Source organism: Leptonychotes weddellii, chromosome 7 (genome assembly GCF_054177405.1).
Source record: "Leptonychotes weddellii isolate Sample4059 chromosome 7, ASM5417740v2, whole genome shotgun sequence".
In the NCBI taxonomy this organism is placed as follows: Eukaryota; Metazoa; Chordata; class Mammalia; order Carnivora; family Phocidae; genus Leptonychotes; species Leptonychotes weddellii.
This window is the reverse complement of record NC_138375.1, coordinates 35,494,303-35,505,494: the sequence shown is the minus strand read 5'-3', so window position 1 is coordinate 35,505,494 and position 11,192 is coordinate 35,494,303. Positions and strand designations below refer to the sequence as shown.

Here is an 11,192-nt window from a genome sequence, read left to right as displayed (position 1 = left end):
GAGAAGCAGACTCCCTGCCGAGCAGGGAGCCCGATGCGGGACTCAATCCCGGGACTCCAGGATCATGACCTGAGCCGAAGGCAGACGCTTAACGACTGAGCCACCCAGGCGCCCCTATTCCTTCCATTTTTTAACATAGTATATGAGTATAGTCTTCAACTTGCCTAAAGTCACTGAAGTAAGTAGCATTTCATGAAGAGTTCCTGATAATGGGGTAAAATACATGACCAGATACCTACTATTTAATAGCTGAAAATTATGGCAGAAAATATTTAGGAAAAATAAGGAACTTATTATCTCACATTATTAAAAAATTCATGGATAAGTCTTCATTGGCCTTCTTTTTAGACTTATTTGTGCTCAGGCTCCTCAAAATGGCTCAGAGCAGATGCAGAATCATATCTTTAAGTGTGTGTGTGTGTGTGTGTGTGTGTGTGTGTGTGTCTTTGTATGTGGCTTTCCACTGAAAGTAAAAAGCAACACTGGCTTTCAGGACCTCCCAGAATCTCTATGTCCAGGTTTCCTTTATTCTCTTCAAAATCATCTCACCAGCCTGCTCGTTTGCTCGTTTTTTTTTTTTTTTTTTAAACATTTCAGCCACACTGGCCTCTCTTTTATCCTTCAAACATGCAGAGTCTTTCCTACCCAAAGCCAGGTTGCCTCTTCCCCCAGCACTGCACAAGGCTGGCTCCTCTCATCCTTCAGATGTCATCTCACGTCCAGCGATGTTCATCACCCCCGCCACCATCCTAACAAACCTGCATCCTGCTCCTTCCCTACTCATTTCCTTCAAGCGTTCATCACAAACTGTCCTTATTTTTTTATTTGTTTATTTTTTTTTTTACATATAGTGTCTTCCTAACTAGAATGTAAGCTCTATGAGGCAAGGACCTTACTTTTATAGTTCACAGATGTGTCCCTGGTACTTAAATAACAATGAGCACTCAATATTTATAGAATAAACAAATTACTTCTAAAATCAAGCAACACAGAAACTTTCAAAGAAGAAAGCAAAAGTATTTTTTAAATCATCCATAATTCCACTACCCAGATACCGTAATTATTATCATTTGGTGAATGTTATTCCTTCCCTTTTCTCCGGGCATTAAAGTTACATAGATATAATTTTTAAATGCAATTATACTTTGTGCTATTTTTCTTTTTTAGATTTTTCTTTTTACTTGAATTTAACAACAAAGTAGGGAATTAAAAATCATCAGATTATTATTTATTCCCAAGACATAGCTGCCCCAAAGGATCCTTCTAAAATTAAGAAACAAGATTATGAAAAATATTGGGCGCCTGGGTGGCTCAGATGGTTAAGCGTCTGCCTTCGGCTCAGGTCATGATCTCAGGGTCCTGGGATCGAGTCTCGCATCAGGCTCCCTGCTCCTTGGGAGCCTGCTTCTCCCTCTGCCTCTCTCTCTCTCTCTCTGTCTCTCATGAATAAATAAATAAAATTAAAAAAAATATTAAAAAAAAAGATTATGAAAAATATTAAGAGGCTTAAATTGTATTTTGTAATGACATGTTCCAATTTGGGGCAGTTTCTATAACTTTTTTTTTATTATTTCAATGTTATTTACATTTTATTCCATAACCCTAATCCCACAATTGATGTCTTTTTTTTTTTTTTTTGAGATTTTATTTATTTATTTGAGAGAGAGTGAGAGAGAGCACGAGCGGAGAGGAGAGAGAGAGGCAGACTCCCCACCAAGCAGGGAACCTAACGCAGGACTCAATCCCAGGACCCTGGGATCTTGACCTGAGTCAAAGGCAGAGGCTTAACTAACTGAGCCACCCAGGTGCCCTGATGTCTTTGTTTTATAAAAATTTAAATGGATTAAAATCTCATCTTTAGTTGCTTTGTTTTTACCATTAACTTCTTTATTACCAAGTTTTTAGTTCGATTACTCTCTTGATTGACTGGATTTTTGCCTGAGGAGATTTTATAAGAAGGACTCTTGGATATTTTATTTTTTGAGGTTTTGCAGATTTAGGAGTATTAGGCTATGGCCTTTTACAACACCCATTTGGCTGTACGTAACATTTTGGGTCATGCTTTTGTTCTTAGCCTCTTTTAGATGTTGCACCATCTTCTGGCATTAGGGCTTATGGAGAAGTCTAAGGCTGTTGTCATCATTCCCCTGTTTTCCTATGTTTGTGAATATAATTCTTTATCCTTGATGTTTAGCAATTTTATAGGAATATATGTTGGTGTTAGTCAGTTCTTGTCAATTTTTCCTCCCACGGGCTACAACTACCTGGTATCTAGCCTCATTTCCAGTACTTCTTGCAGGGGGCATGTCCACCTTGCCAACTATTTGCCCTTCTGTGACCTCATAATGCTGCTTTATACCCCTCTGGCTTGGCACACCTTAATGAAATTCCCTCATCCCTACCCTCACTCTGACATTGCTGCTACTCATTCTAGCAGATTTAGCTCAGGCATGCTTCTGTGAAGACTTCCTAGACTATACTCCTCAGGTGACCAGGCACTTTCCCCTTACCGCCCCCATGAAATGTAACATGTACCTCTAATATTGCCTTTGGTACACTGACTACCATTAATGGTTTATGACTGTCTCACATCCAGCACTGTGAATTCCAAGGGGAGGGGCGCCTAGCGTTATCCACAAAACTATGTAAGCAATTTAAAACAGAGTTCTTGCTGATAAAAAGTTGGAAATGTTGGATGGATAGATAGCAATTGGACAAATTACTGAGCAGCTAGTAAACCGGGAAAGTGTAAATCTGACACAGTTCGAATACTCTGATAAATTGAATGCTTTGCCTTTAAGGGACATTAATCATATACCGGATGTCGGGGTGGATAAGAAATGTCAGAGACAAGCCTACAGGTGAACGAGCTGGAAAGCCGAATTTCCATGACGCAGGTGACAAGTGTCCAGTAGAGACCGGTGTCTGCTCTCCCGCACCTCGGCCTCTCATCTAAGAAGGCGGGCATGAACGGCCAGCCCGTCCCGCATTTCGTGATACCTACAGCTGAAGCTCGCCACCGCTACCCACCTGCAAGTGAAAATTGAGCTTTTTGCGGAGCCGTCTGCAGCTGGAACCGTGCTGGGAGAGCAGCGGGGCGGAGCTAGTTTTGCGCAGGCTCTGTGTGGGCGGAAAGGGCCGTCAGATTGCGCCTGCGCTCTCGTCAACCTCGCTCCGTTTCCGCGGTCGGAATACCAGACTGGGGATCCGGGCGGGATGGTGTTGCGATGTCAGGTAAGGGTGGGGCGCCCTCACAGGTGCATCTGCCCCCTTTCCTTCCTCCCTCCACAGACCCGGCCCTGCTCAGCCGGATCCTCATCGAAGCCACCTTAGTCGAGTCTTTCGTCCGGTGCTGCGCCCACTACCACCAGTGTTGCCCCTCCGGGCTGCGGAGGCTTTACTTCGGCTGCCCGAAAGAAGGTCAAGTTCTCTCCGCGAACTCTTGGTCTCCGAGGTGACGGCGTCACAGGTTTCTAAAGGCACCCTCGACTTCGCCCCCATGCTTCTATAATTATACGTTTTGGCAAAGACAGTTTTCAAGTTCATGCATTTAACTAAGAGTTCTTGTGGAAAAAGGTGCTTCATATATACATTTGCAAACCCTTGATTATTTCCAAACCTCTAATTTGCGCACTGGGACAGGTGGGTTATTTAATTGGTCGGATTTCTTAGATACCAGGCTGACGGCATAGGTTTGTCCTAGGAAATACCAGTTTAACCTGTATATCAAACCCACCTGCCTTTACAAAGTCAGGGTTTGTATGTTGCATAACTTAATCCTTGGCAGCTGGGTTCGATGTAATGTGGACTAAAATCAAGGGTCATATGACAAGCGTGAAAGACGTGTCTCATTTTTTTTGGTTATATGGAATTTATCTCTTGACTCAGACATCAGTTCACTGCTTAAGTGTTTATAAAAGATGCTATAATTTTAATGTCAAATAAAGGACAACTTAATGGTTTTTAAGAAGATACCGTTACGGTTTTGTTGTGGCAGGCTTACATTCATAAAACCGAAAAGCATTTGGAAATTAATCTGAATTGTGCTTAAAACAGAGAGTTTTCAAAATTTGAACTTGTAATTATACTAACATTTTTTTGGGTGATTTAATTATTTCTAATTTATAAAATTTGTCTTTGATTAAAGTAATTGGAAAGAAAAGCTCACCGAGACAGAAAAGGTCTATTACTGATACTGTTAAAGGCATTTCCTCTCCTTTTCAGGTTGAAGTGTTGTATTTTGCAAAAAGTGCTGAGATAGCAGGAATTCGCTCGGAGACCATTTCTGTGCCACAGGAAATAAAAGCGTTGCAGCTATGGAATGAGATAGAAGCACGACATCCTGGGTAGTTAAAAATTTGTAGAATGCATATGATTAGCACTTTTTAACATTGAAAAATGTGTAAATGATTAGAGAAAAAAAGCTAATTTTTATTTCCATGCTTAATGTCAAAAAGGGTCAGTAGACGTGTTTTTCTGGAACTACTAATAAATTCTGGTATCTAAAAATGCACAATTTCTTAAAGAAAGCTAAAGATATTTTACTAATAATAACCACAGAGAGCTGGAATACTGCCAAAGGGACATGAATATATTTGCTTTTATAATTTATAAAATACTGAAAATGTGGGTTCTGCATTTTTATAACATTACATGGGATTGTTACAAATTAGGTTGAAAACTTATGCTTTAGTTTTATGTCCTGCCCCTTCTTTAGAGAACTCAAAATAGAAATTTCTAAGATTAAAAGAAAAGTGAAAGCTCACAAACTGTAGCTACTGCTGAATCGAGTTTTCATAGTATTTCATTTTTTTCTGGTTCTTAAAAATCTGTAATTTACTGCTTTTGTTCCTACCTCAGGTCCTTTTTCGCAATGAAGTATAATTATGGCTTATTTGAAGGAGTTCCAGGAATTTTAATTGTGTCACTTAAGTCTGTATAGATTTTTTTTTTAAAGATTTTATTTATTTGAGAGAGAGATAGCGAGAGAGAGCACAGGTGGGGAGGAGAGGGAGAAGCAGGCTCCCCACTGAGCAGGGAGCCTGACATGGGGCTCAGTCCCAGGACCCCGGGATCATGACCTGAGCCGAAGGCAGACGCTTAACTGACTGAGCCACCCAGGCGCCCCTGTATAGATTTTTAAACTGGGAAGTCCTAGTGCATTGTAAAAGATATTCCACAGTGTAGGTTTAATGGGAAAACTGTTTCTTGATTTCATCTTTTAAGTTGCTTTTTTTCTTTTTTTTTTTCCCCAAGAACATGGGGAAGGGGCAGAGGGGGAGGGAAAGAGAATCTTAGGCAGGCTCTGCACCCAACGTGGAGCCCAACTCGAAGCTCGATTTCACGACCCCGAGATCATGACTTGAGTGGAAATCAAGAGTTGGGCGCTTAACTGACTGAGCCACCCAGGTGCCCCTTTGAGTTGCTCTTAAAGTGCCCTGATAATCGATGAAATGGGATGTGGCCTTGGTCCTGCTTTATCTTTAACCTTTTACCTGTTGGGAGACACTGGTTTTGTGGGAAAATTCTGAGATACACTTAGTATACTTGTGTACTGAGATCTCCTGGGGAGGGCATGTACTGATTAGGAAATCTCTCTTTTTTTTTTCTTGACCTGGTCTGAATGTTGTGTGATCTAGTCTTTTTTTTTTTTTTTTGCTGGGGTTGGGTGGTTGTTTAAATCCCTGAGACACAACACTCATTAAAGAGTTGTTAGCAGTTTACTGTGTTCTTTGTGGTGAATAAGTATGTTCTTCAGGGGATATGTACTTTCTCTGCAGAATATGAATTGGTTTAATTAGTAACTGCAGGTGGTGCTTCATGAAGTAATATTTAATGTGATATTTTTAGTTGCAGCTGAAGAGATTTGAGGTCTAACACAACATTGATACTTCTAATTATACTTTTTTCCCTTCAGATTGGCTGATGTCAGAAATCAGGTGATATTTGCTGTCCGTCAAGAATATGTCGAGCTTGGAGATCAAGTCCTCCAGCTTCGGTCGGGAGACGAAATTGCCATTATCCCCCCCATTAGTGGAGGGTAGTGCTCATGAGCCACTTGGGTGTGTGAGATATATTTTTTTTAACCAATTTTGTGGAAAAGGATCACATAGATGATAACTTGTATATGATTTGCTTTAAGTATATACTTTTCGTAAGTCTGTGCCAGTAAAGAGTTGCTGCTATAATAATTGATAGACTTATACATATGTAAGTAGACAGACTTATACATATCTGTGTATCATCTCAACGTCTGTTCTCTTGTAAGCAGTTTAATTTTATGTCAGTTTGACATGTTCATTCTCTCCACTTGAAATGGTTTATTGAAATTATGTGTCAGGTACAGTGTTGGATGCTGGAGTATTAATATTCCTATTTTGCGGGAAGGAAAACTGAAATTCAGAGAAGTTAAAAGACTTGTCTATGATCACATAGCTAATAAATGGCAGAGCCAACATTTGAATTCAGATTATTGGATTCTCTGTACTTTTTCACAAATACGTTTATTAATACAGGATAATAGCTCTCCTGGGTACAGAGAAATGTAGAAAGATTGCATAGTCAGGAAGTAAAAAGATCGCTATGCCTAACAAGAAAGCTTACCATTTTCCAGGTGTAAAGAAACAGCTTTATTATTATAGCTGTGTTGCAGGTAGCTCTAGGACCCAATGCATCTTCCCAAACAGCATAGTCTTTTTTTTTTTTTTTAAAGATTTTATTTATTTATTTATTTGAGAGAGAGAGAATGAGAGACAGAGAGCATGAGAGGGAGGAGGGTCAGAGGGAGAAGCAGACTCCCTGCCGAGCAGGGAGCCCGATGCGGGACTCGATCCCAGGACTCCAGGATCATGACCTGAGCCGAAGGCAGTCGCTTAACCAACTGAGCCACCCAGGCGCCCCGCAAACAGCATAGTCTTTATCTAAGTAGGATGATGCATAAGAATATCTCTTAGTGTAGTCTGGAGAGACAGAATGAGGCTTAATTTATTGACAGTTGAAGAGCAAATAATGTAGAAATTAATGATTATCCCTAATTAAAAGTTTTTGGTAAGTTAGGAATGAAAAAAACCCCTTTCTTAATGTGATAGGGCTTTTCTCCAAAATCAAGAGTAAATACCATACTCAATGGCAAAACCTTGGTTTCAGTAAAGAAAGGAACATACCAAGGATGCCAGTTTATTTTTTTCACCTATTTTTTTCCTCCACTCTGCTGGAGGGCAGTGCCCCCAAAAGTGAAGAATATATATTGCAAAGCAAGTTACCCATCATACTGGTAAAGACTGGATCTTTCTTAGTCCCACTATTTGGAAATAATAGAATTTCTTGTCATATTTTTCTCAGTTTTACTGGGAAACTGGTAACCATATCACCACCATGATTTTAGAAAAATGCCATTTTCTTGAGTTTGGAATTTATTCAGAAAATAGTATGCTGCCATTAAAGGGGTGTGTGTGTGTGAGAGAGAGAGAGAGAGAGAAAGAGAGATTAAAGGGTGTTCTTTGGAAAGCTTAGGAAGATTACTCAAACAGCGTTATGTATTGTTTGAAGGTGTTTGACAGGATTTGTATCATGGGGTTTTTAGAATCCATGTCCCTATAGAATCAAGTTGTAGGAATTTGGTGTGGTTCCAAGTTCATAGAGCATAGACCATGTTTGGGTTACCTATAAGTTCTTGTAAGAAGCTCAGGTGGCATGTACAGAAGGTTGAAACATCTTAGAATCCAGTGGAATGTGAATGTTTGTGCTTTTCTTTTCAGTAGCTGGAAGTATAGGGAAAAGAACATTGGATTTAGTGAGAGTCCCTAACTGGAATCACCTTGAATGAGTCCTCAACTCCTCTGAGCCTTCTTTCTCAATGTGAATAAAATCCCTCAGGATTTATGATTATATCCAGACTCCTCATCCTGCAAAGCCCGACCTGCGTGCCCATTCTCAGCCCATCTGTTCCCTCCTTTGAACCCTGGGTTCCAGCGTCCCCTTAGATTCTGGAGCACACCTTGGTCTTTCTTGTCCTAGAGGCTTTGCATTTGCCATTCTGTCTGTCTCTGCCTGGGGGCATTTTCCCCTGTTTCTTTACAGGACTGCTTGCTTATCTTTCAGGTCTCACTTCTAAATACTATCTCTTGAGAAAGGCTTTCCCTGATGCTCTTACACAGCCCTTCTTCCCCAGCACCCATGCTCTGTCTCAGAACCCTGTTTATGTTACCCCTGTATATAATTTTTCTCTCTGGCTTTGTTTCTCCATTCCTGTGTAGGTGCCCTGAGGGCAGGAGCCAGGTTGTTTGTTCCCTGGTCCTTGTCTAGTGCATGGGGTTGGTCTCTTAGTGAGTATGTAATAGATGCTTGATGAATGAAATGAGAAATGCATGGCAAAGGGCTTTGTACGACATCTGGTGATAGGCACGCAGTTCATTTCCTTATTTCTTCAGTTACTTAATTGGATTATGTCCGGTTATAAAATGAGTCCAGTTCCTGTGGAGTCAGCATTGCTTTTGTTCTCCTTGTCTTCTTTTTGGATAAAGAAAAAGGCAGTTTGGGTGTGGTGCATGGAAATAGAGTGGTTAGAGGTGACATGCGTGTGGATGGAGTGTCGATGTCTGACCCACCCCATGATGGGAGAGAAGAGCCGCAATTCCAGAATTTGGAATAAAGTGGCACATGAGATGGATTACATTTTAAGTTGATCCTGTTAATGGTAAATTCCTTTTTATATTGTCCTTGATTCATTAGGAATATTTATAAACATGCTGGATTTTGCTAAAATTTTACACCTGCTTACTTTTATCATTCTATCACATCTAATGTACAAAAAATATAAATTGAAAAATAGTCTGTAAGTTGGGTGTTTTGCCTCTAGTACCAATGTTAAGGTTTATTAATATCTTCTAGGGAAGGGCTGAAGGAAGTTGAAGAGTCAGCTAAAGAGATAATAAAATTCACCACTGAGAAGCTGTCCATAGATGAAGCCTCACAGTTGGTGATTTCTCCACTCTGTGGTGCGGTATCCCTGTTTGTAGGTGAGTTGTCATGTTCACAGCATCTGTTGACTGCATAAGACAAGAGAAATTAGCAAGTGTTTCCCACGCTCAGTGTTAATAGAGGATTTGAAGATACTGAGAACAGTAAGCCAAGATTACCCATGGTGGTGGGTAGAAATTTTTTTGGTTCTTATTTTGTTTTAGTAATCTTCAGATTAACCTATATTAAAGGCATTAAAAGAGTAGGATAAAAGTCATTATGAGCAGGGAGAATTCTGTATTTTACAAATATTGAGGGGGAAAAATGATAGTGATACTAACTTAATGATAATCCTGGGAGCATAATGTTTCCCATATTGGTTTGTCCTATGAGTATTTTTGGTATGCTTGCCTAATCAGTGTCATTTTATTTCTATATCTTTGTGATAATTATTTTTTCTTTTTTTTTTTAAAGATTTTATTTATTTGATAGAGAGCACAAGCAGGGGGAGCGGCAGGCAGAGGGGGCAGGCAGAGGGGGAGGGAGAAGCAGGCTCCCCAACTGAGCAGAGAGCCCTGTGTGGGACTCGATACCAGGACCCTGGGATCATGATTGAGCTGAAGGCAGACGCTTAACTGAAGGCAGACGCTTAACTGACTCAGCTACCCAGGCGCCCCTATTTTTAAATTTTCTAACCAGGTTTTTGTTTTTAGAAAATTTGAAAGCATTTTTTAGACAAATCGGTATGCTGCTTGTCTTTTAAAAAATAATCCTCTTTTCTATTAATGTGTTGTTTCTATTGTAAGGAAAAACCTTATTTTAATATTTTTCTTTTTCTTTCTTTCTTTTTTTTTTTTAGGGACTACAAGAAATAACTTTGAAGGGAAAAAAGTCATTAGCTTAGAATATGAAGCATATCTCCCAATGGCAGAAAATGAAATCAGAAAGATCTGTAGTGACATTCGGCAGAAATGGCCAGTCAGACACATAGCAGTGTTTCATAGACTTGGGTATGATTTCCTTTAGCAATTTAAACGTTAATTGCAGTTGTTTTCCATCTTTGTACTGATTCTGATTCTGGAATCTTCCATAGGAATCCTGTATTACCATGAGAGGAAGGTTTGTGAGTGATTCTGGCAGACAGAGTGGAGACACTCTGGGTGTTACATTGTAACATTTGGAGAGTGGCTGATGCTGTAACAAAGTCCAAATGTGCCAAAACTCCAAGGCCCCCCCCCTCCCCTTGCACAGATGGCTTGTGCTAATGTGTGCTAAAGTCCTTAAGGCCTTTTAAAGAATTGTTTCATAGTCTGGACTCAGTTTGTATGACAAGTCTGTTAATAGATTTTTTTTTTTTATGTAAATGCCTTTGAAGGTCATTAAATTAATTTGTCTTTTCGTACCACTAAGAAGAGTGGAGTTCCACGCTTTAAAAAGAACCCAGGAATAGAGACTCCATTCTGTTATTTTCCATTAGTTGCTATTTTATTATTAATAATTTTAATTTTATTAATTTTACCAATTCTATGATTATTTATTTCTGTTTAATATTTTAAATTCTACACTGTACTCACCATGCAGTAAGTTTGTGTCTCTAGGCATTGTCTGGCACTGTGCCTTGTTTGAATCAGATAGAATCACTGAAAGGCCTTTTTCTCAGTGCCCATCAGACAGGTTTAATGGATCGATGCTAACAAATTAGCCACCACCTCAGCATCCCCTCTGCTGAATGCAATTTGGATCAATTACTGTTTTTTAACTAACCTGGAAGTTTATGTAAAACAGAACTGGATGTTTAGTTGTAAGAATGTTTTACTGGAATTTTTTTTTTTCATCTGTTTAGTAGATTCTTTAACTAGATTCAGAAGAAATGGCATTATTTTTTCTTCATTTTTGTTAAAGCTTAGTTCCAGTGTCAGAAGCAAGCATTATCATCGCTGTGTCCTCAGCCCATAGGGCCGCATCCCTCCAAGCTGTGAGCTATGCCATTGATACTTTAAAAGCCAAGGTGCCCATATGGAAAAAGGTAAGGAAATGTCTATTTTTGCCATTTGGACATGATTTTTCTCACAAATTTTTATTTTTAAGTTTATTTTTTAAATTTTATTTTATTATGTTAGTACCATACATTACATCATTAGTTTTTGATGTAGTGTTCCACGATTCATTGTTTGCATATAACACCCAGTGCTCCATGCAGAACGTGCCCTCTTTAATACCCATCACCAGGCTAA

At 39.5% G+C, this 11,192-nt stretch overlaps 1 protein-coding gene across 3 annotated transcripts in view; it reads left to right on the top strand.

Moving 5' to 3' along the window:
- The first annotated feature begins 3,177 nt into the window (after positions 1 to 3,177).
- MOCS2 (molybdenum cofactor synthesis 2) overlaps positions 3,178 to 11,192 on the top strand; it is a 15,421-nt gene continuing 7,406 nt past the window's right edge. For 2 of the 3 annotated variants that reach the window (XM_081826118.1, XM_081826116.1), the window contains exons 1-6: positions 3,178 to 3,234; positions 4,225 to 4,346; positions 5,918 to 6,062; positions 8,890 to 9,017; positions 9,818 to 9,968; positions 10,861 to 10,984. In XM_081826118.1, coding sequence (XP_081682244.1) covers positions 5,965 to 6,062; positions 8,890 to 9,017; positions 9,818 to 9,968; positions 10,861 to 10,984 — 501 coding nt within the window. In that variant the 5' untranslated portion in view covers positions 3,178 to 3,234; positions 4,225 to 4,346; positions 5,918 to 5,964. Of the gene's footprint in view, positions 3,235 to 3,279; positions 3,643 to 4,224; positions 4,347 to 5,917; positions 6,063 to 8,889; positions 9,018 to 9,817; positions 9,969 to 10,860; positions 10,985 to 11,192 lie in introns of those variants that run through there. The other variant, XM_081826117.1, reaches the window with a different exon arrangement.